The 21,125-nt window shown below is 43.0% G+C and overlaps 1 protein-coding gene across 2 annotated transcripts; it reads left to right on the top strand.

The window, feature by feature from the left end:
- Nucleotides 1–1,410: 1,410 nt before the first annotated feature.
- LOC112257718 (transgelin-2) lies at nucleotides 1,411–19,753 on the top strand. 2 transcript variants are annotated; one of them, XM_024431503.2, is made up of 5 exons: nucleotides 1,411–1,602; nucleotides 18,260–18,447; nucleotides 18,531–18,702; nucleotides 18,942–19,044; nucleotides 19,180–19,753. In XM_024431503.2, exons 2-5 carry the CDS (start codon nucleotides 18,268–18,270, stop codon nucleotides 19,328–19,330), a joined length of 606 nt encoding a protein of 201 aa, XP_024287271.2. In that variant the 5' UTR covers nucleotides 1,411–1,602; nucleotides 18,260–18,267; the 3' UTR covers nucleotides 19,331–19,753. The 2 variants fall into 2 exon arrangements, with proteins under 2 accessions (XP_024287271.2, XP_024287270.2); XM_024431502.2 differs by lacking the exon at nucleotides 1,411–1,602 and adding an exon at nucleotides 17,998–18,028.
- The last annotated feature ends 1,372 nt before the right edge of the window (nucleotides 19,754–21,125 follow it).

Consider the following 21,125-nt stretch of genomic DNA (forward strand, 5'->3'; position numbering starts at 1 on the left):
CTGTGTGTGTGAAAGGACTGTTCACTATCTTCCCTGACTCAGGTCTCATACACACATTGGTATGCTCTGGGACCACACACAGTTTCACAGGTTAGTTGGCCATGTTCACACAAACTGGTTTGCTTCTCTCCTCTAGCTGGGCATTTTCATTGGACCAATTCAGTTTAGGACATTAAACCATGTTGTGCTTTAGTGGAGACTAAACCCTGCAGATTCAATAGCTATGTGTGTCTAAGGTTTACAAGTTCAGTAGCCCAAGGTCTGGTGGCTAAAGAGATATCCTTGTTGCCAGGGGTAACGAGTCCAGTCTGGTGCCCTTGGATGGAGAACAACTGACAATAAAGACACAACACAACCTGGCACCTATAAACAGAATAGCCTAGAGGCTAATATGACACTGATACAACATTACCCAATAACTTTCATTGGAACGACCTTTGGGGTCAGACAGTTACTTCATTCTAATGCTGACTCCTCTCAGTGATGTCATCTGTGATGTCAATGTTTAACCTTGATGGCCTCTCAAGCTGTGGCATGCCCCGCTTTTGCTGTCAATGTAATGATGTCATGTACCATTAGCATGGGTGTGTTTATATGCGAGGGGGTGTATGTTCTTTAGAGCCAAGAGGAAAATGTAAAAAACAAAAAAGGATGAGGAATTTAACTGAACACCCAACAAAGCAAAACAAATCAGCATTACTTGCACTTTGGCTGACTTACTTGCATTCTAGTTCCTCTCATTCACTCATGCCCTCACATACTTATCTTACTGTACTTATCTCATGGAACAAAAGTGATTTCATGGCTCCCAGACATTTTATTTTAATGTTTGTAAAACAAACAACGTAATAAATAACAAAAAACAGACAATTACTATAGAGGCAATAAATTAAACTTCCCTATAGCAGTGCCTCCTTCCTTATCCTCTCTAATTACTGAAAGCATCTCCCTCCCCCTGGTCCCCTTAAACCATTGTACTCTCTACTTTCGCCCTCCCTCTCTCCCTCCCCACAGAGCACGCACTGGTTGAATCAATGTTCTTTCCACGTAATTTCAGTGAAATTACATTGAACCAACTTGGAATAGACGTTGAATTGACGTCTGTGCCCAGTGGGTCCCTCCTTATGTTCTCTAGACAAAGTGGTAGAGGAAGATATTTGGAGAATTCCTATAGCTGACCAAACCAAGCCCTTTGGCAGTGGTTCCTCATTCTCTCTGTCCTGCTCCCAAATAAGGAGGTACACTTACAGGGGGATAAAGAGAGAAAGAAAAAAGGGTGTGTCATAGAATGAAATAAGAAGACTAGAAGCTCTAGAAAAATGTAGAGGAAAAAAGGCCATATCCTTTTAAGGCTGTGGTTTCCTCCCTCCCCTTCTTTCCTTTCCTCTCCTCCCATCTCTCTCTCTCACTTGCTTTTTCTCTTGTGGTGAAGTAATTTCAGAGAGCGTGTTTGTTCTTTTTAAGCTGGCACTCCCTGAGAGCAGACTCTGTACTCTGTTGTAAAGGGGAAGAGAGGAACTCTTTCACACCAGCTCACAGAAACACAGGTCCGAAGCCACCTGAACTCATCTCAACAACTACAGCTGCTCCCAACTAAACACTGTAAGTACATGCCTGGCTACTTCTTAACACCTTTATCTCTGTCGGAGTGCACTTTGTTACTATCAGGCTCTACCTGTTATTCATACGGTTGAATTTCCAGTGCCAAGTTTTTCAAAAGTTATCTATCTGGAATTCTACTATCGGTTAGGATGAAACGTATAGAAATCAAATTAATATAATGGACAAATCATTGACTTGAATGGGGACTCTCATTCTATTTATTTCTTTGCACTTAATCCTATCCAATAATCGATCCGAATAGATACTTTCTGAAAAACTGTGCCCTGGTGTGTCAGACAGTGTCAAAATGGTGTCTAGTAGTTTCTCTGGCATGCCTGGAAAGTTGCTACTGACAGTGTTCTATTGTTTAGAAAAGTATCTTTTAGGTTAACATGGATGAGAGTGAGGGCGAAAAGGGTGTAGACAAATTGACATTTTGGATAACCTGACCTATTTTATATTCAGTCTCTTAATTACACACACACACAAAAACACACACACACTAAACACACACACACCTGCCCTCTCACACTCAGTCACTGCATGGCATGTAACTCATTTATTAATTTCATAAAATGTTAAGAAGCCTCAATGAATGACGCTGTGGCTTTTAGGTTTTAGGTTTTAGGCTTTTTTCGTAAAAGTCTCTCTGTAAGGCTCCGTTCTCTCTTCACTCTGCCCAGAGAGGCTCTATCAGATGGATCCTGTTCACTATCAGATCCTGCTTCTTATCAAGTCCTGCTCTCAGCGATCTCTCACACAAAAACTGGCTACACCCCTGTTTAAAACTGCTAGCTCCATGCAAGACAAATTCATTAAGTAATATAGGGGTACTTTCTTTCATCATGATGTATGTGCTGTGTCTTTGAGATGGAGATAGAGGTATCTCAACGTGCGGTCAGAGAGTGTTTTGTAATGCATGGTGCCTCCTCATTCCCTGTCCATCCTCTGGTATCAGTCTTCAGTGCAGCTATGGTGTCAAACTGTGTAGATGTGAGGGATTATGTGACCTATGCTGGTATGTCCAGGAGTCAATATAACAGTGGATGTTTCAGTGGACGCCCTGATAACTGTGACGTCACATTTACATGGACCATTTGCTTTCGGAACACTGCATGATGGATATTTTGTGAAGTAACCCCAGTAGCTATCACACGCTGTTTCACATCTCTGTAATAATGTAATCTGTAACAGTAGAAAATTAGTAATGTATTAGTGAGGGCACAGAGCACATATTGGGTAATAGGAAGTCAAGATGGCTTTACAGGCTGATTAAGGGAGATCTGATCTGGACCTGTAGCAGCAGGCCTGATCCTCAGAAGAGCAGCTGTCGGGAGCCAACAGGTCTATCCTGCCCCACTCCTTCCCCTCCATGCAAATCAAGCAGGTTCACTTCTATACATATCAGGGTTTTTGGATGGACAATAATTTGTCATGTAAAAACATAGGGATGTGCTAGCTAAGAAACTGAGATTAAAGTAGGCCTATTTTATAGAAATAGATCATGCCTCTTCCTAAACAGCAGGAAGCAGATTGTACAGTCAACTTTCCTACCAGTTCTTGACTATGGTGACGTCATTTATCGGAATGCAGCAGCCACTACTCTTAAACCTTTGGATATCGTCTACCAAAGCACCCTTTGCTATATCACAGGTGACAGTATTAATACGCATCACTGCCTCCTGTATCAAACAGTTGGCTGGTCCTCGTTGATGTCCCGTAGATCCCTTCACTACTCCCTTTTTGTTTACAAAGCTCTACTACACAAGCTTCCGACCTTCCTCACTTCACTGTTGAAATACAAAAATATGACATACCAAACCTGTTCACAGGGATGGTTAACTGCCTCTAGGGCAGTTTAGGACTTTAATGTTGAATGAAATTTAAGGAGAATTGCAACTGTTCGGATTGAATAAAAATAATTGTATTTGTGGTATTTGAAGCTGAAGTATTGATTCTGTAACTTGCAGTTTATTTTATTTGTATTCCTCAGCGCACCATTGTAAATGAGACCCTGGTCTCAGTGGGTTCCCCTGAATAAATACAAGCTTAATAAAACATTTAAATACAATATTAGACTATGCTTATCCCCCCTCCTCTCCTTCCTCTGTTCCATTCCTGGGGAAAAGGGCAGTAAACAGATCTATAAACTCTCAATCACACATGGATGTATTCAGGTTCTGTGACGCAGCACAGAGACAGGTTTAACCTACGTTTTTTCACAGTTTATCGAGCCTGTTAGACACTTGATATAAGGCTAGAGTGAGGTTGGGAAAGGTTAGTGTAATATATGTAGTGATCTTATGGCCCCTGTCCCTTGCTGACCCATAACAGTCCTCATATACCCAATCAAGAGCCTCCATGTTCAGATAAGGCCTGATCCAGCCAGTGATGTGCTCTGTACTGAGGGGGGGATTCTCTCTGGGCATGATAACACAGTGCTTGGAGGCAGATCCTCAGATTATAAAACAGCCCTTCAGATTGGTTAGAGCAAAATCTGGTATTTATGATGGTATTTACAAGGGTTGTTGTTACAAACTGTTTCTGGTTGTGACATAGAGGAGAGTGGGGTAAGTTGAGCCATTTTTTTACATTCAGCATCACTCCTTCAAGGGAAATATAGCATTTTTTTCTAACCAAGATATCTACATATATTTCAGGATGTTGTGTAGCCCTGGAAATAATGAGAATTCATGTAAACATTACAATTTTGAAAACATAGTTTGTCCCCAAAAAACTGGTCACTTGGCACAACTTACACCGGTATGGGGTAAGTTGAACCACAGGACAGGGTAAGTTATGCCGCTTACAAATTTCTGTACTGAATGAAATATTATCGCTACCTTTTTAAAACCATGTATATCTTTATTTCCCAAAGACAGTTCAACTCAATCCCAATCGCTTTTTTGTCTGTTTATCATTTTAAGCATATTTTAACACAGGCTTAACACCTAACAAACAAACACTTTGTACTTTTTAAAACACTTTTCAAATAGGCTAAATCAAATCAAATCAAATTAATTTATATAGCCTTTCGTACATCAGCTGATATCTCAAAGTGCTGTACAGAAACCCAGCCTAAAACCCCAAACAGCAAGCAATGCAGGTGTAGAAGCACGGTGGCTAGGAAAAACTCCCTAGAAAGGACAAAACCTAGGAAGAAACCTAGAGAGGAACCAGGCTATGAGGGGTGGCCAGTCCTCTTCTGGCTGTGCCGGGTGGAGATTATAACAGAACATGGCCAAGATGTTCAAATGTTCATAAATGACCAGCATGGTCAAATAATAATAATCACAGTAGTTGTCGAGGGTGCAGCAAGTCAGGACCTCAGGAGTAAATGTCAGTTGGCTTTTCATAGCCTATCATTCAGAGTATCTTTACCACTCCTGCTGTCTCTAGAGAGTTGAAAACAGCAGGTCTGGGACAGGTAGCACTTCCGGTGAACACATCAGGATTCCATAGCCGCAGGCAGAACAGTTGAAACTGGAGCAGCAGCATGGCCAGGTGGACAGCAAGGAGTCATCATGCCAGGTAGTTCTGAGGCATGGTCCTAGGGCTCAGGTCCTCCGAGAGAGAAAGAAAGAAAGTGAAAATTAGAGAGAGCATACTTAAATTCACACAGGACACCGGATAAGACAGGAGAAGTACTCCAGATATAACAAACTAACCTTAGCCCCCCGACACATAAACTACTGCAGCATAAATACTGGAGGCTGAGACAGGAGGCGTCAGGAGACACTGTGGCCCCATCCGATGATACCCCCGGACAGGGCCAAACAGGAAGGATATAACCCCACCCACTTTGCCAAAGCACAGCCCCCACACCACTACAGGGATATATTCAACCACCAACTTACCATCCTGAGACAAGGCCGAGTATAGCCCACAAAGATCTCTGCCACAGCACAAGCCAGGGGTGGGGGGCGCCAACCCAGACAGGAAGATCACATCAGTGACCCACTCAAGTGACACCCCCTCCTAGGGACGGCATGAAAGAGCCCCAGTAAGCCAGGGTAGCCTAGTGGTTAGCGCGTTGGACCAGTAACCGAAAGGTTGCAAGTTCATATCCCCGAGCTGACACGGTGTTGTTTTGCCCCTGAACAGGCATTTAACCCACTGTTCCTGTCATTGGCTGTCATTGAAAATAAGAATTTGTTCTTAACTGACTCACCTGCACACTCCTGGGCCAGACTACACTCAATCATATGACCCACTGAAGAGATGAGTCTTCAGTAAAGACTTAAAAGGTTGAGACTGAGTCTGCGTCTCTCATATGGGTAGGCAGACAATTCCATAACAATTTAGCTCTATAGGAGAAAGCCCTGCCTCCAGCTGTTTGCTGAGAAATTCTAGGGACAATTAGGAGGCCTGCGTCTTGTGACCGTAGCGTACGTCTAGGTATGTACGGCAGGACCAAATCAGAGAGATAGGTAGGAGCAAGCCCATGTAATGCTTTGTAGCAAGCCCATGTAATGCTTTGTAGGTTAGCAGTAACACCTTGAAATCTGCCCTTGCCTTAACAGGAAGCCAGTGTAGGGAGGCTAGCACTGGAGTAATATGATCAAATTTTTTGGGTTCTAGTCAGGATTCTAGCAGCCGTATTTAGCACTAACTGAAGTTTATTTAGTGCTTTATCCGGGTAGCCGGAAAGTAGAGCTTTGCAGTAGTCTAACCTAGAAGTAACAAACATTAATTTTTCAGCATTATTTTCGGACAAAAAGTTTCTGATTTTTGCAATGTTACGTAGATGGAAAAAAGCTGTCCTTGAAACAGTTTTGATATGTTCGTCAAAAGAGAGATCAGGGTCCAGAGTAACGCCGAGGTCCTTCACAGTTTTATTTGAGACGACTGTACAACCATTAAGATTAATTGTCAGATTCAACAGAAGATCTCTTTATTTCTTGGGACCTAGAACAAGCATCTCTGTTTTGTCAGAGTTTAAAAGTAGAAAGTTTGCCGCCATCCACTTCCTTATGTCTGAAACACAGACTTCTAGCGAGGGCAATTTTGGGGCTTCACCATGTTTCATTGAAATGTACAGCTGTGTGTCATCCGCATAGCAGTGAAAGTTAACATTATGTTTTCGAATGACATCCCCAAGAGGTAAAATATATAGTGAAAACAAAAGTGGTCCTAAAACGGAACCTTGAGGAACACCGAAATGTATAGTTGATTTGTCAGAGGACAAACCATTCACAGAGACAAACTGATATCTTTCCGACAGTTAAGATCTAAACCAGGCGAGAACTTGTCCATGTAGACCAATTTGGGTTTCCAATCTCTCCAAAAGAATGTGGTGATCGATGGTATCAAAAGCAGCACTAAGTCTAGGAGCACGAGGACAGATGCAGAGCCTCGGTCTGATGCCATTAAAAGGTTAAAAGGCATTGTCTCAACTTATCCCAAGGCAAACATTTTAACTATATTAACCCATACAGCTATAAGGATGCACATTCATTCTAGGTTTAGTACCTCATATTGAAGCTTATAGAGACCCCAACTGATATATTGAACAATCTTAAAATGATCTACTTTGGTTTAGATACAAGCATCATGAAACCTTTTAGCATAATAAATTCGTTTGACTTGAAAATCAGTTTTTTTGGACCTAACTTGCTTTTTCCATGTGGTTTCTTAGTTCACAGACTCCATGAAATGATGACCTCTTCCTAAATATTTGGCAAATAATTAATTTTGTGTTTGATTTCCTAGAAACACAGGTGGCTCAACTTACCTCTTTGGCTCAACTTACCCCACTCTCCCCTACAATAACTTGGCTGGCAGATAGAGAACAACAGGTCCCTCCACCACATTCCATATAACATATGTAGTAAGAACCGTAGTCTGCTCTGCTGTGGGTGAGGAAAGATACTGACATGGAACTATGATGTATTACAGTAGCTCTAATAGGAGTCATTAACTACTGGATGACAGTTGATGTATTAGGTTTAGGAAGTAAAGCTTTCTCTGTGTTAGAGCTGAACAACATAAACAAGTGCTAACAACTGACACAAACATAGCAGTGCACGCAACCATGCATACTGAGAAACATTGACAAAAACCCTCTGAGAAAGAATTGAAATACGTGTTGCCGGGCCAAAACAGAATTATAACACAATGGATCGCAAAAATACTATGCAAGCATGGCAAATCTGAATCTCCATCTTGGATTCCACTCTAGACACAATCTATCTGTTTGTGTGTGTGTGTCGCACGCGCAAGTTTGGGCAGTAACTGATTCAAATCAAATCAAATTTAATTTGTCACATACACATGGTTAGCAGATGTTAATGCGAGTGTAGCGAAATGCTTGTGCTTCTAGTTCCGACAATGCAGTAATAACGAGCAAGTAATCTAACTAACAATTCCAAAAAAAACTACTGTCTTATACACAGTGTAAGGGGATAAAGAATATGTACATAAGGATATATGAATGAGTGATGGTACAGAGCAGCATAGGCAAGATACAGTAGATGATATCGAGTACAGTATATACATATGAGATAGTATGTAAACCAAGTGGCATAGTTAAAGTGGCTAGTGATACATGTATTACATAAGGATGCAGTCGATGATATAGAGTACAGTATCAACGTATGCATATGAGATGAACAATGTAGGGTAAGTAACATTATATAAGGTAGCATTGTTTAAAGTGGCTAGTGATATATTTACATCATTTCCCATCAATTCCCATGATTAAAGTGGCTGGAGTAGAGTCAGTGTCATTGACAGTGTGTTGGCAGTAGCCACTCAATGTTAGTGGTGGCTGTTTAACAGTCTGATGGCCTTGAGATAGAAGCTGTTTTTCAGTCTCTCGGTCCCAGCTTTGATGCACCTGTACTGATCTCGCCTTCTGGATGACAGCGGGGTGAACAGGCAGTGGCTCGGGTGGTTGATGTCCTTGATGATCTTTATGGCCTTCCTGTAGCATCGGGTGGTGTAGGTGTCCTGGAGGGCAGGTAGTTTGCCCCCGGTGATGCGTTGCGCAGACCTCACTACCCTCTGGAGAGCCTTACGGTTGAGGGCGGTGCAGTTGCCATACCAGGCGGTGATACAGCCCGCCAGGATGCTCTCGATTGTGCATCTGTAGAAGTTTGTGAGTGCTTTTGGTGACAAGCCGAATTTCTTCAGCCTCCTGAGGTTGAAGAGGCGCTGCTGCGCCTTCCTCACGATGCTGTCTGTGTGAGTGGACCAATTCAGTTTGTCTGTGATGTGTATGCCGAGGAACTTAAAACTTGCTACCCTCTCCACTACTGTTCCATCGATGTGGATGGGGGTGTTCCCTCTGCTGTTTCCTGAAGTCCACAATCATCTCCTTAGTTTTGTTGACGTTGAGTGTGAGGTTATTTTCCTGACACCACACTCCGAGGGCCCTCACCTCCTCCCTGTAGGCCTCTCGTCGTTGTTGGTAATCAAGCCTACCACTGTTGTGTCGTCCGCAAACTTGATGATTGAGTTGGAGGCGTGCGTGGCCACGCAGTCGTGGGTGAACAGGGAGTACAGGAGAGGGCTCAGAACGCACCCTTGTGGGGCCCCAGTGTTGAGAATCAGCGGGGAGGAGATGTTGCCTACCCTCACCACCTGGGGGCGGCCCGTCAGGAAGTCCAGTACCCAGTTGCACAGGGCGGGGTCGAGACCCAGGGTCTCGAGCTTGATGACGAGCTTGGAGGGTACTATGGTGTTGAATGCCGAGCTGTAGTCGATGAACAGCATTCTCACATAGGTATTCCTCTTGTCCAGATGGGTTAGGGCAGTGTGCAGTGTGGTTGAGATTGCATCGTCTGTGGACCTATTTGGGCGGTAAGCAAATTGGAGTGGGTCAAGGGTGTCAGGTAGGGTGGAGGTGATATGGTCCTTGACTAGTCTCTCAAAGCACTTCATGATGACGGATGTGAGTGCTACGGGCGGTAGTCGTTTAGCTCAGTTACCTTAGCTTTCTTGGGAACAGGAACAATGGTGGCCCTCTTGAAGCATGTGGGAACAGCAGACTGGTATAGGGATTGATTGAATATGTCCGTAAACACACCGGCCAGCTGGTCTGCGCATGCTCTGAGGGCGCGGCTGGGGATGCCGTCTGGGCCTGCAGCCTTGCGAGGGTTAACACGTTTAAATGTCTTACTCACTTCGGCTGCAGTGAAGGAGAGACCGCATGTTTCCGTTGCAGGCCGTGTCAGTGGCACTGTATTGTCCTCAAAGCGGGCAAAAAGTTATTTAGTCTGCCTGGGAGCAAGACATCCTGGTCCGTGACTGGGCTGGGTTTCTTCCTGTAGTCCGTGATTGACTGTAGACCCTGCCACATACCTCTTGTGTCTGAGCCGTTGAATTGAGATTCTACTTTGTCTCTGTACTGGCGCTTAGCTTGTTTGATAGCCTTGCGGAGGGAATAGCTGCACTGTTTGTATTCAGTCATGTTACCAGACACCTTGCCCTGATTAAAAGCAGTGGTTCGTGCCTTCAGTTTCACACGAATGCTGCCATCAATCCACGGTTTCTGGTTAGGGAATGTTTTAATCGTTGCTATGGGAACGACATCTTCAACGCACGTTCTAATGAACTCGCACACCGTATCAGCGTATTCGTCAATGTTGTTGTCTGACGCAATACGAAACATCTCCCAGTCCACGTGATGGAGGCAGTCTTGGAGTGTGGAGTCAGCTTGGTCGGACCAGCGTTGGACAGACCTCAGCGTGGGAGCTTCTTGTTTTAGTTTCTGTCTGTAGGCAGGGATCAACAAAATGGAGTCGTGGTCAGCTTTTCCGAAAGGGGGCGGGGCAGAGACTTATATGCGTCGCGGAAGTTAGAGTAACAATGATCCAGGGTCTTTCCACCCCTGGTTGCGCAATCGATATGCTGATAAAATTTAGGGAGTCTTGTTTTCAGATTAGCCTTGTTAAAATCCCCAGCTACAATGAATGCAGCCTCCGGATAAATCGTTTCCAGTTTGCAGAGAGTTAAATAAAGTTCGTTCAGAGCCATCGATGTGTCTGCTTGGGGGGATATATACGGCTGTGATTATAATCGAAGAGAATTCTCTTGGTAGATAATGCGGTCTACATTTGATTGTGAGGAATTCTAAATCAGGTGAACAGAAGGATTTGAGTTCCTGTATGTTTCTTTCATCACACCATGTCACGTTGGCCATAAGGCATACGCCCCCGCCCGTCTTCTTACCAGAAAGATGTTTGTTTCTGTCGGCGCGATGCGTGGAGAAACCCGCTGGCTGCACCGCTTTGGATTGCGTCTCTCCAGTTAGCCATGTTTCCGTGAAGCAGAGAACGTTACAGTCTCTGATGTCCCTCTGGAATGCTACCCTTGCTCGGATTTCATCAACCTTGTTGTCAAGAGACTGGACATTGGCAAGAAGAATGCTAGGGAGTGGTGCACGATGTGCCCGTCTCCGGAGTCTGACCAGAAGACCGCTTCGTTTCCCTCTTTTTCTGAGTCGTTTTTTTTTTTTTTGGTCGCTGCATGTGATCCACTCGGTTACACTGGTTGTAAGGCAGAACACAGGATCCGCGTCGCGAAAAACATATTCTTGGTCGTACTGATGGTGAGTTGACGCTGATCTTATATTCAGTAGTTCTTCTCGGCTGTATGTAAAGAAACCTAAGATGACCTGGGGTACTAGTGTAAGAAATAACACGTAAAAAAACAAAAAACTGCATAGTTTCCTAGGAACGCGAAGCGAGGCGGCCATCTCTGTCGGCGCCGGAAGTAGCTTACATGTAATCTGATGACGTTTTTTAAATGTAATCAGTTACGTAACGTTACCAGCAAAATTATTGTAATCCGACACGAGACTTTTGAAAAACTCGATCATTATTACTTCTTGGATTACTTCTCGATTCAGAAAGGATGTTTGTGAAAAAATACATTGAGACCTTTCTATTTTCTCAATGTAATTCTGTGGCTTTTTTTCTTTTTATGTTTACCTTTATTTAACTAGGCAAGTCAGTTAAGAACAAATTCTTTTTTACAGTGTCGGCCTACCAAAAGACAAAAGGCATCCTGAGGGGACGGGGGGCTATGATTAAAAATAAATACAATGTAAATATAAGACAAAACACACATCACAACAAGAGAGACAACACTACATAAAGAGAGACCTAAGACAACAACATAGCAAGGCAGCAACATATGACAACACAGCATGGTAGCAACATAACAACAACATGGTAGCACACAACATGGTAGCAGCACAAAACAGTGTACAAACATTATTGGGCACAGACAACAGCACAAAGGGCAAGAAGGTAGAGACAACAATACATCACACAAAGCAGCCACAACCATTAGTAAGAGTGTCCATGGTTGAGTCTTTGAATGAAGAGATGGAGATAAAACTGTCCAGTTTGAGTGTTTTTTGCAGCTCGTTCCAGTCGCTAGCTGCAGTGAACTGAAAAGAGGAGCGACCCAGGGATATGTGTACTTTAAGGGGCCTTTAACAGAATGTGACTGTTGTATGTGGAGAATGAGGGCTGCAGTAGATATCTCAGAGAAGGGGGAGTGAGGCCTAAGAGGGTTTTATAAATAAGCATCAACCAGTGGGTCTTGCGACGAGTGTACAGAGATGACCAGTTTACAGAGGAGTATAGAGTGCAGTGATGTGTCCTATAAGGAGCATTGGTGGCAAATCTGATGGCTGAATGGTAAAGAACATCTAGCCGCTCGAGAGCACCCTTACCTGCCAATCTATAAATGATGTCTCCGTAATCTAGCATGGGTAGGATGGTCATCTGAATCAGGGTTAGTTTGGCAGCTGGGGTGAAAGAGGAGCGATTACGATAGAGAAAACCAAGTCGAGATTTAACTTTAGCCTGCAACTTTGATATGTGCTGAGAGAAGGACAGTGCACCGTATAGCCATACTCCCAAGTACTTGTATGAGGTGACTACCTCAAGCTCTAAACCCTCAGAGGTAGTAATCACACCTGTGGGATGAAGGACATTCTTCTTACCAAACCACATTACCTTTGTTTTGGAGGTGTTCAGAACAAGGTTAAGGGTAGAGAAAGCTTGTTGGACACTAAGAAAGCTTTGTTGTAGAGCATTTAACACAAAATCTGAGGAGGGGCCAACTGAGTATAAGAGTGTATCACCTGCATATAAATGGATGAGAGAGCTTCCTACTGCCTGAGCTATGTTGTTGATGTAAATTGAGAAGAGCGTGGGGATTGAGCTTTGGGGTACTCCCTTGGTGACAGGCAGTGGCTGAGACAGCAGATTTTCTGACTTTATACACTGCACTCTTTGAGAGAGGTAGTTAGAAAACCAGCCCAAAGACCTCTTAGAGACACCAATACTCCTTAGCCGACCCACAAGAATGGAATGGTCTACTGTATCAAAAGCTTTGGCCAAGTAAATAAAAATAGCAGCACAATATTGCTTAGAATCAAGGGCATTGATGACATCATTGGTGACCTTGGTGACCTTTAAGGTTGCAATGGTGACCTTTAAGGTTACAGTGACACATTCATAACCTAAGCGGAAAACAGATTGCATACCCGAGAGAATACTATAGAGATCAAGAAAGCCAGACAGTTGATTATTGACAGGTTTTTCCAACACTTTTGATAAACAGGGCAAAATAGAAATAGGCCCAAAACAGTTAGGATCAGCTTAAACTCCCCTTTTAAATAAAGGATGAATCGTGGCTGCCTTCCAAGCAATGGGAACCTCCCCAGAAAGGAGAGACAGGCTTGGCAATGTTAGGGGCAGCAACCTTAAAGTAGAAAGGGTCTAAACCATCTCACCCAGATAGTTTTTTGGGGTCAGGTTTAAGGAGCTCCTTTCGCACCTCGGACTCAGTGACCGCCTGCAGGGAGAAACTTTGTAGCGGGGCTGGGGAAAAAGAGGGAGAAGCATCGGGGATAGTCACATTAGAAGGGGTGGGAGATGAGGAAATGTTGGACGGGCAAGGAGGCATGGCTGAGTCAAATAGGAATCCTGACTTAATGAAGTGGCGATTTAAAGAGCTCAGCCATGTGCTTCTTGTCAGTAACAACCACATCCTTAACATTAAGAGACATGGGCAGCTGTGAGGAAGAAGGTTTATTCTCCTGGTCTTTAACCGTTTTCCAGAATGTCTTGCAGTTTAGACCCACAGAGAGAGAACTGCTCCTTAAATTAACTAACTTTGGCCTTCTGGATAGCCTGAGTGCACTTATTTGTCATTTACCTGAATGATAGCCAGTCACCCTGAGTATCCGTGTGCCGAGCCTTTCGTCAAATGCAATTCCTGAGGTGGAGTAACTCTGCAAGATCATGGTCGAACCAGGGGCTGAACCTGTTTTTAATTCTAATTTTCTTTGTGGGGGCGTGTTTGTTGACAATACCACTGAAAATACTAAAAAAAGAAGGTCCAAGCATCTTCCTTTTTGTCTTCTTCTAATGCCTCTTAAGGGGAAAGTAACTGGAAGTAATCAGATTACGTTACTGGTTTTTGATAATCCAAAAATTACATTACAGATTACAACACAGACATTGATGCATGTACACAAGCAGTGCCTCCACCTCCATTCCAAACACATTACTATTGCAATAGCATGAATCAATGTGGATTTTTAACTGATACCTGAATGTAGACTTTTGAGTCACGCATAAAGAGGAGAGGAGCATGTTGCTGTTAATTCTAGCTCCTACTTATAATATTTTATGTTACTCACCATGCAGCAACATGGTATTTGGTATTTTATTAGTATCCCCATTAGCTGTTGCAAAAGCAGCAGCTACTTTTCCTGGGGTCCACACAAACATGAAACATAATACAGAATGACATAATACAGAACATCAATAGACAAGAACAGCTCAAGGACAGAACTACATAAAAAAAATGTAAAGGCACAAGTACATATCAATGCATACACACAAACTATCTAGGTCAAAAAGGGGAGAGGCGTTGTGCCGCGAGGTGTTGCTTTATCAGTTTTTTAAAAACCGGGTTGACTGTTTATTTGAGCAATATGAGATGGAAGGAAGTTCCATGCAATAAGGGCTCTATATAATACTGTATGTTTTCTTGAATTTGTTCTGGTTTTGGGGACTGTGAATAGACCCCTGGTGGCATGTCTGGCGGGACAAGTATGTGTGTCAGAGCTGTGTGTAAGTTGACTATGCAAACAATTTGGGATTTTCAACACAGGGTTTCTTATAAAAAGTAGAAGTGATGCAGTCAGTCTCTCCTCAACTCTTAGCCAAGAGAGACTGGCATGCAAAGTATTTATGTCAGCCCTCTGATTACAATTAAGAGCAAAACGTGCCGCTCTGTTCTGGGCCAGTTGCGGCTTAACTCTTTCCTTGCAGCACTGGACCACAAGACTGGACAACAATCAAGATTAGACAAAACTAGAGCCTGCAGAACTTACTTTTTGGAGTGTGGTGTCAAAAAACCAGAGCATCTCTTTATTACGGCCAGACCTCTCCCCATCTTTACAACCATTGAATCTGTATGTTTTGACCATGACAGTTTACAAGCTAAGGTAATGCCAAGTAATTTAGTTTCCTCAACTTGTTCAACAACCACACCATTCATTACCAGATTCAGCTGAGGTCTAGAACCCAAGGAATCATTTGTACCAAATACAATGCTCTTAGTTTTAGAGATATTCAGGACCAGTTTATTACTGGCCACCCATTCAAAAACAGTACACCACACTTTACATGTTTGACATTAGAAAAGCTTCCATTAAAGAAAACCCTCTGAGTTCTATCAGATTACCATATCGTGGATTCAGAGCTGAGGTTGAAAAACCACAACACGTTTTTCAACAACCGGTTATGGTCAATAATATCAAAGGCTGCACTGAAATCTAACAGTACAGCTCCCACAATCTTATTATCATTTTTTTTCAACCAATCATCAGTCATTTGTGTCAGTGCGGTACATGTTGAGTGGCTTCTGAGCAATGTCCTGTTAGGGGGAAATATTCACTATGCCAGACTTTGACTCAAACAGTAAGATCATAAGGTAATTGTGGATGTATACATTTGTCCCAACAATCTCATCTAGCTAGCATAATTCCCTGTGCATTTACTTACATTGCATATTATACATTGGGCCATATGCTTTTCCACTTGCAGGGGACTTTGATGGGCTCTAATACACAGAAGAGTGTGAGCAGGTCTGTGAAAGTTTACTCTAACAGCTACCTCAGTGAGAAAGGAAGGACGTGACAAAGGAGAGCCAGCTGGGAGGACTATGCCAAACAGGATGTAGACAGCAGAGTGTGGCTGTAGAGGAGGACAGGAAGCAGCTAGAAGTCAATGAGAGCAGCAGGCTCACAGAGAGATGACATCAACCTTTGACCCCCAGCTCTGAGAGGTTCTGTGATAGTTATGGTTCAAGATCGCAGCACAGGTGTTGAGACTTTTTGATTATACTGTGCAAGAATTGGGTCTAAATCTGAAGTCTCCATCTGGTGGTCCATTTGTCCATTTGCATGCTCTGATCTACATGTGCCCCCGTGGCAGTGGTGGAAAAAATACTCAATTGTCATGCTTGAGCAACAGTAAAGATACCTTAATAGAAAATGACTCAAGTAAAAGTGAATGTCACCCAGTAAAATACTACTTGAGTAAAAGTCTAAAAGTATTTGGTTTTAAATATAGATAAGTACAAAAGTAAAAGTATAAATAATTTCAAATTTCTCATATTATGCAAACCAAACAGTTTAACGGATAGCCAGGGGCACACTCCAACACTCAGACATAATTTACAAACAAAGCATTTGTGTTTAGTGAGTCCACCAGATCAGAGCCAGTTGCAATGACCAGTGATGTTCTCTTGATAAGTGTGTGAATTGGACCATTTTCCTGTCAAAATGTAACGAGTACTTTTGGGTGTCAGGGAAAATGTACGGAGTAAAAAGTACATTGTTTTATTTATTTAACCATTATTTAACTAGGCAAGTCAGTTAAGAAAAAAAACGTTTTTTTACAATGACGGCCTACCCCAGGCCAAACCCTATCCCAGACATGTAGTGAAGGAAAGGTTGGCAAAAATATAAATAGTAAAGTAAAGTACAGATACCGCAAAAAACAACTTAAGTAGTACTTAAAGTATTTCTATTTAAGTACTTTACACCACTGCCCCCTGGCATAGTTTTCTTCAAGTTGGGAGGCATTTATGCTCTCTGTTATAAGTTCTGAACCCCGAACTCAAGATCAGATCAGAGTTCAGATCTATATCATAGGACTGCAGTCACATTTGCGGACCTACTGTACTTGTGTTGACGCATTGCCAGTTTGGAGGGCTTGGACAGGCCAGGGACATGAATGTGAGCACTGTTCCGTCTATTAAGTGGGTCTGTTGAGCCAAGACAAAACGAGAAAGAGTTAAGCTGCCGCTGTTACACATATAGACAATCTATCACAGTATTCATGGAATTTTCTATGTAAGGAAGAGGCTCCTCACCTACACCTACCTCATATTAACTCAAAGTATAGATTTTTTTTGTGTTTTGTGTATTTATTAATTCAATCAGCCCAATTCTGATATTTTTTCCACTAAGGCTGCATTTACACAGGCAGCCCAATTTTGACCAATCATATCAGATATTTTTCAGAGCTGATCTGATTTGAGCTCAATAAGTGAAAAACATCATAATTGAGCTGCCTGTGTAAATGCAGCCTAACTGGTCTTTTGACCAATCACATCAGATCATTTCAAATCAGATCATTTTAGAGCTGATCTGATCGGTCAAAAGACCAATTAGTGGAAGAAATATCAGAATCCACATTGTGGTTGATAGTGAGGCATGAAACAGGTCTGTGTGATGAGAGTTTAGTGGAGGAAACGGTGGAGCATGTGTTGATATTTTGTGAGCTGTATGATGAAGATAGGGAGAGATTGTGTAAAAGGGTTAGAGAAGTTGGATGGGGCTGTGGTGGTGTAGTGGGGGGAGGGAAATGGTGTCTAGTGTTCTATTTTACTTACTTAAACGAACAGGAGTAATGAAGAGAATTTCATGGACGTAGGCTATGACTGGCCTCACACTCCAGTATAGCAGGTGGCGGTGAATTCACCTTAAAAGTTGGATGTGATCCGCCTAACCCAATTACAAAGAAGAAAAGATCAGAATTGAGCTGCCTGAGTAAACACCGCCCAACGGTTCTAAGTTTACTTATACATCATCTCAAACCTCTACAGTAAATTGTGTTTATGTGGGGTGTATTCATTAAGTCAATTATGTTGCAAAACGTTTCTTAAACAGAAGCAAATTGAACTAAACTGGGCGGGACCTACCTGAATTTGTCCATTAGAAACTCTTGGACTGATGATCACACCCGTGTTTTAATTGTTTCTCTTAGCCAAACTCTAATTATGTGGCTAATTGACAGCTGATTTTTAACCCTGGTAATTAGGTCGCCTGCCATTTTAAATAGGTGTGCCCAAATATTTGTCAGTAGGATGTCCTTTAACCTAGGTGAGCCACAGTTTAAGCTGCCAATGTAGTTATGGCTAAAAGAAATATGATGCCTTTGAATTTTTTAAATATTTGTTTTTAAAGCCTTAAGGGTTAAGCCAGCTCTTTCACTGTTTTCTATACTTTGGTTAGCTTCTATGTAACTTAAATGTATAGATGGTCAATACAATATGCAACAGAACAAACCAATGTTTGCTTGCCTTATCTGAAACGATATCACTCTCCCTGTAGGAACAGCAATGGCAAACAAAGGTCCCTCCTACGGTCTGAGCCGTGAGGTACAGAGTAAAATCGATAAAAAGTATGACCAGGATCTGGAAGAGCGGTTGACTGAGTGGATCATTGCCCAGTGTGGCGCTGGAGTGGGCCAACCTGAGGCAGGCAAGACCGGCTGGCAGAACTGGCTCAAGGACGGATGTGTGAGTGCCTGTGTGACTGGGAGACAAAATCTAAGACAGTCATGCACAGGTAGTACATTTCTCACACCTCTCGCTCTCTTCAGGTGCTGTGTGAACTGATCAACAGCTTGTCCAGTGGGAACAAGCCCATCAGGAAGATCCAGAGCTCAGGCATGGCCTTCAAACAGATGGAGCAAATCTCACAATTCCTCAATGCGGCTGAGAAGTATGGTATCACCAAGACTGACATGTTCCAGACAGTTGACCTCTGGGAGGGTACGTCCAGCCAGCTGCGATCAGCTGTGCGCGCGCACACACACACACACACACATTACATGTCATACACATCACTTCTCGGCTCAACTAGCATGCTATACAGATGGATATGTTTAAAAATGTTATTGTTGCTTAGTCACCCTGTCTAGTCATGAATGCTACATTCACTGTTCTGCTATACAGTAGCTGAACTTATTAAACATATCTGATGTGCAGTACTGTGTATTAATTGTCTGTAGGGAAAGACCTGGCTGCTGTCCAGAGGACCCTGATGACCCTGGGAAGTCTGGCTGTCACCAGGGATGATGGGACTTACCGCGGCGACCCCAACTGGTTCCATAAGTAAGTTGGCGCCTCTGTCCTTTTCTCTGTAGAAACAGTACTGTCGTTTTCGGGGCTCGTAGTTCTCTGCATACTCCCACTTAGGTAAAGGGTAACATGTGATTTAAAATGATGGACATAACTTTGTCTGTGCAGGAAGTCAGTGGAGAACAAACGCGAGTTCTCAGAGGACCAGCTGAATGAGGGAAGGAGTGTCATCGGCCTGCAGATGGGCACCAACAAGGGGGCATCTCAGGCTGGCATGACTGGATACGGGCGACCTAGGCAGATCCTGAACAACCCCTAAAACATGACGACGCTCAGTCACCCTACACCTGAGTACGCTCCCTTTCTCAGCCAATCACTTAAGACTGAAACGCTGTGTCTTAACTTGAACAAACAGGAGCGACCTGAACTTCCAAGACCGAACTAGACCAAAGAACTCCTACTCACTGCACAGATGCACACAATCATAACGAAACATGGTGACCAAAGTCTGTACAATCATGTTTTGTTAAAAATGTTGAACAATGGACACGGTGACATAGCAATGGGAAAGGGTCCATTTAGATACTGCTTAAACTGCACTCCGTTTGGTAATACGTTGGGAAAAGATGTTGCTAGAATATGCTGCGATAATGGGAAAGATGCTGTAAGATGTCCTTTCCAGAGCACAGTATTTTTGTATATTATATATTGATTATGAAATAAAGTTCAGTTTAATTTTAAATTCTTCTGTGTTTAATGTCTTATTGATATTGAGTGCCAGTATAAGGTTAGTTTAACAGGCAGGGACAGAACAAGAAACCTCCTGAGGGATCCAGTGGAGGTGTGACACCTCTCTCGCCTGCCAACGGTTTGTTCAGCTTGAGTGCCCACTGAACTGCTCAATATGAGGTTAGGCAGTAACTTGCAGGGGGGGACAATAGCTATGAGGAGACTTCTAGGGTGAGATGTAGGAGTGTGATTGTGCTCTCACCACTGGGGTACAGTGTCTGGAATCAGAACATTACCTGAAAAGGACTGCTCACACCAGGGAGAGGTATCACTTGTCATTCTTAGATGGCATACAGACAGTAACTCAAGTGAGGGGAATGGTCTCACCTACTCTGACCAGCTAAACAAGTGAGTCATTAACTCTGACATGGCTGGAGACTAAACAGTAACTGGATCAACTTGCAGCTAAAAATGGGGGAGCTGTTTAACAACTAATAATCCATTAATCACAAAGGATTTTTATTTTATTTCACCTTTTAACTAGGTAAGTCGGTCAAGAACGTTCTTATTTACAATGACAGCCTACCCACTAAAACCATGTAACCCCTGAATGGAATGACACTGCCCTCGTAGACACCTTGTTTTCAGCCAAAATATACACACTTTAACATGTTTTGACACGTTTACCATAGGAACATGAGGCATAACGGTCTGACTGATTTCCCTCTAGCTGTGGTTGAATGTAATGTTTGTGAACTAACCTAATGTAGCAGGGGTAAAAAGACACAATGGAGTCCCCACATTTTTTTTATGGTAAACAAGCTAGTTTGAAAATAGTGTATTCCTGAAAAACGGAAACATGTCCTGATGCTCTCTGACTGGTCTCTCTGTCAAGTCAGCAACATTTACACTGGCCTCGCTCCTGCCTCACAGTTCATATGGAGGGCACTATGGTGGGGTCCTGGGAAGATATTAGGAGAGGTGGGATGGAGGTGGGGTCCTGTACAGCTGTAAGGAGGAGTTAGGATTTTAAAAAGGTGGGAAGTGTATGTTGTCTGTACTTGAAGAGGGAGGGGTCTGGGTGGGGTGTAGGAAGCTTATATTATGACCTAGTTAAGGACAGTATTTACGATATCAGTGTCTCACACACCCTCGCAGCCATGACATCAGATATGGCTTGGTCACCAGGGAAACAGCAAACAGAAAGCAAAGCAGTCAGTGTCAGCTCCTCTACATCTCATATCTTCCTTCCTGCCTTCCTTCCTTTCTCCTCTCTGGTGATCACTAAACAGCATTTATTTTAGCCTATCACAGCAGAGCACCTATGAACCCCCCATGTATTTTAAACCATTGTATTGAAGGGGTACGGTTTTCAAATGTTGTTC

Source organism: Oncorhynchus tshawytscha, linkage group LG09 (genome assembly GCF_018296145.1).
Source record: "Oncorhynchus tshawytscha isolate Ot180627B linkage group LG09, Otsh_v2.0, whole genome shotgun sequence".
NCBI lineage: Eukaryota > Metazoa > Chordata > Actinopteri > Salmoniformes > Salmonidae > Oncorhynchus > Oncorhynchus tshawytscha.

Excerpts from the sequence above, each read along its gene's own strand:
- LOC112257718 (XM_024431502.2), top strand. Across the intron at positions 18,448-18,530 it reads ACTGGCTCAAGGACGGATGT|GTGCTGTGTGAACTGATCAA; the intron begins GTGAGTGCCTGT and ends CGCTCTCTTCAG. Across the intron at positions 19,045-19,179 it reads GACCCCAACTGGTTCCATAA|GAAGTCAGTGGAGAACAAAC; the intron begins GTAAGTTGGCGC and ends TTGTCTGTGCAG.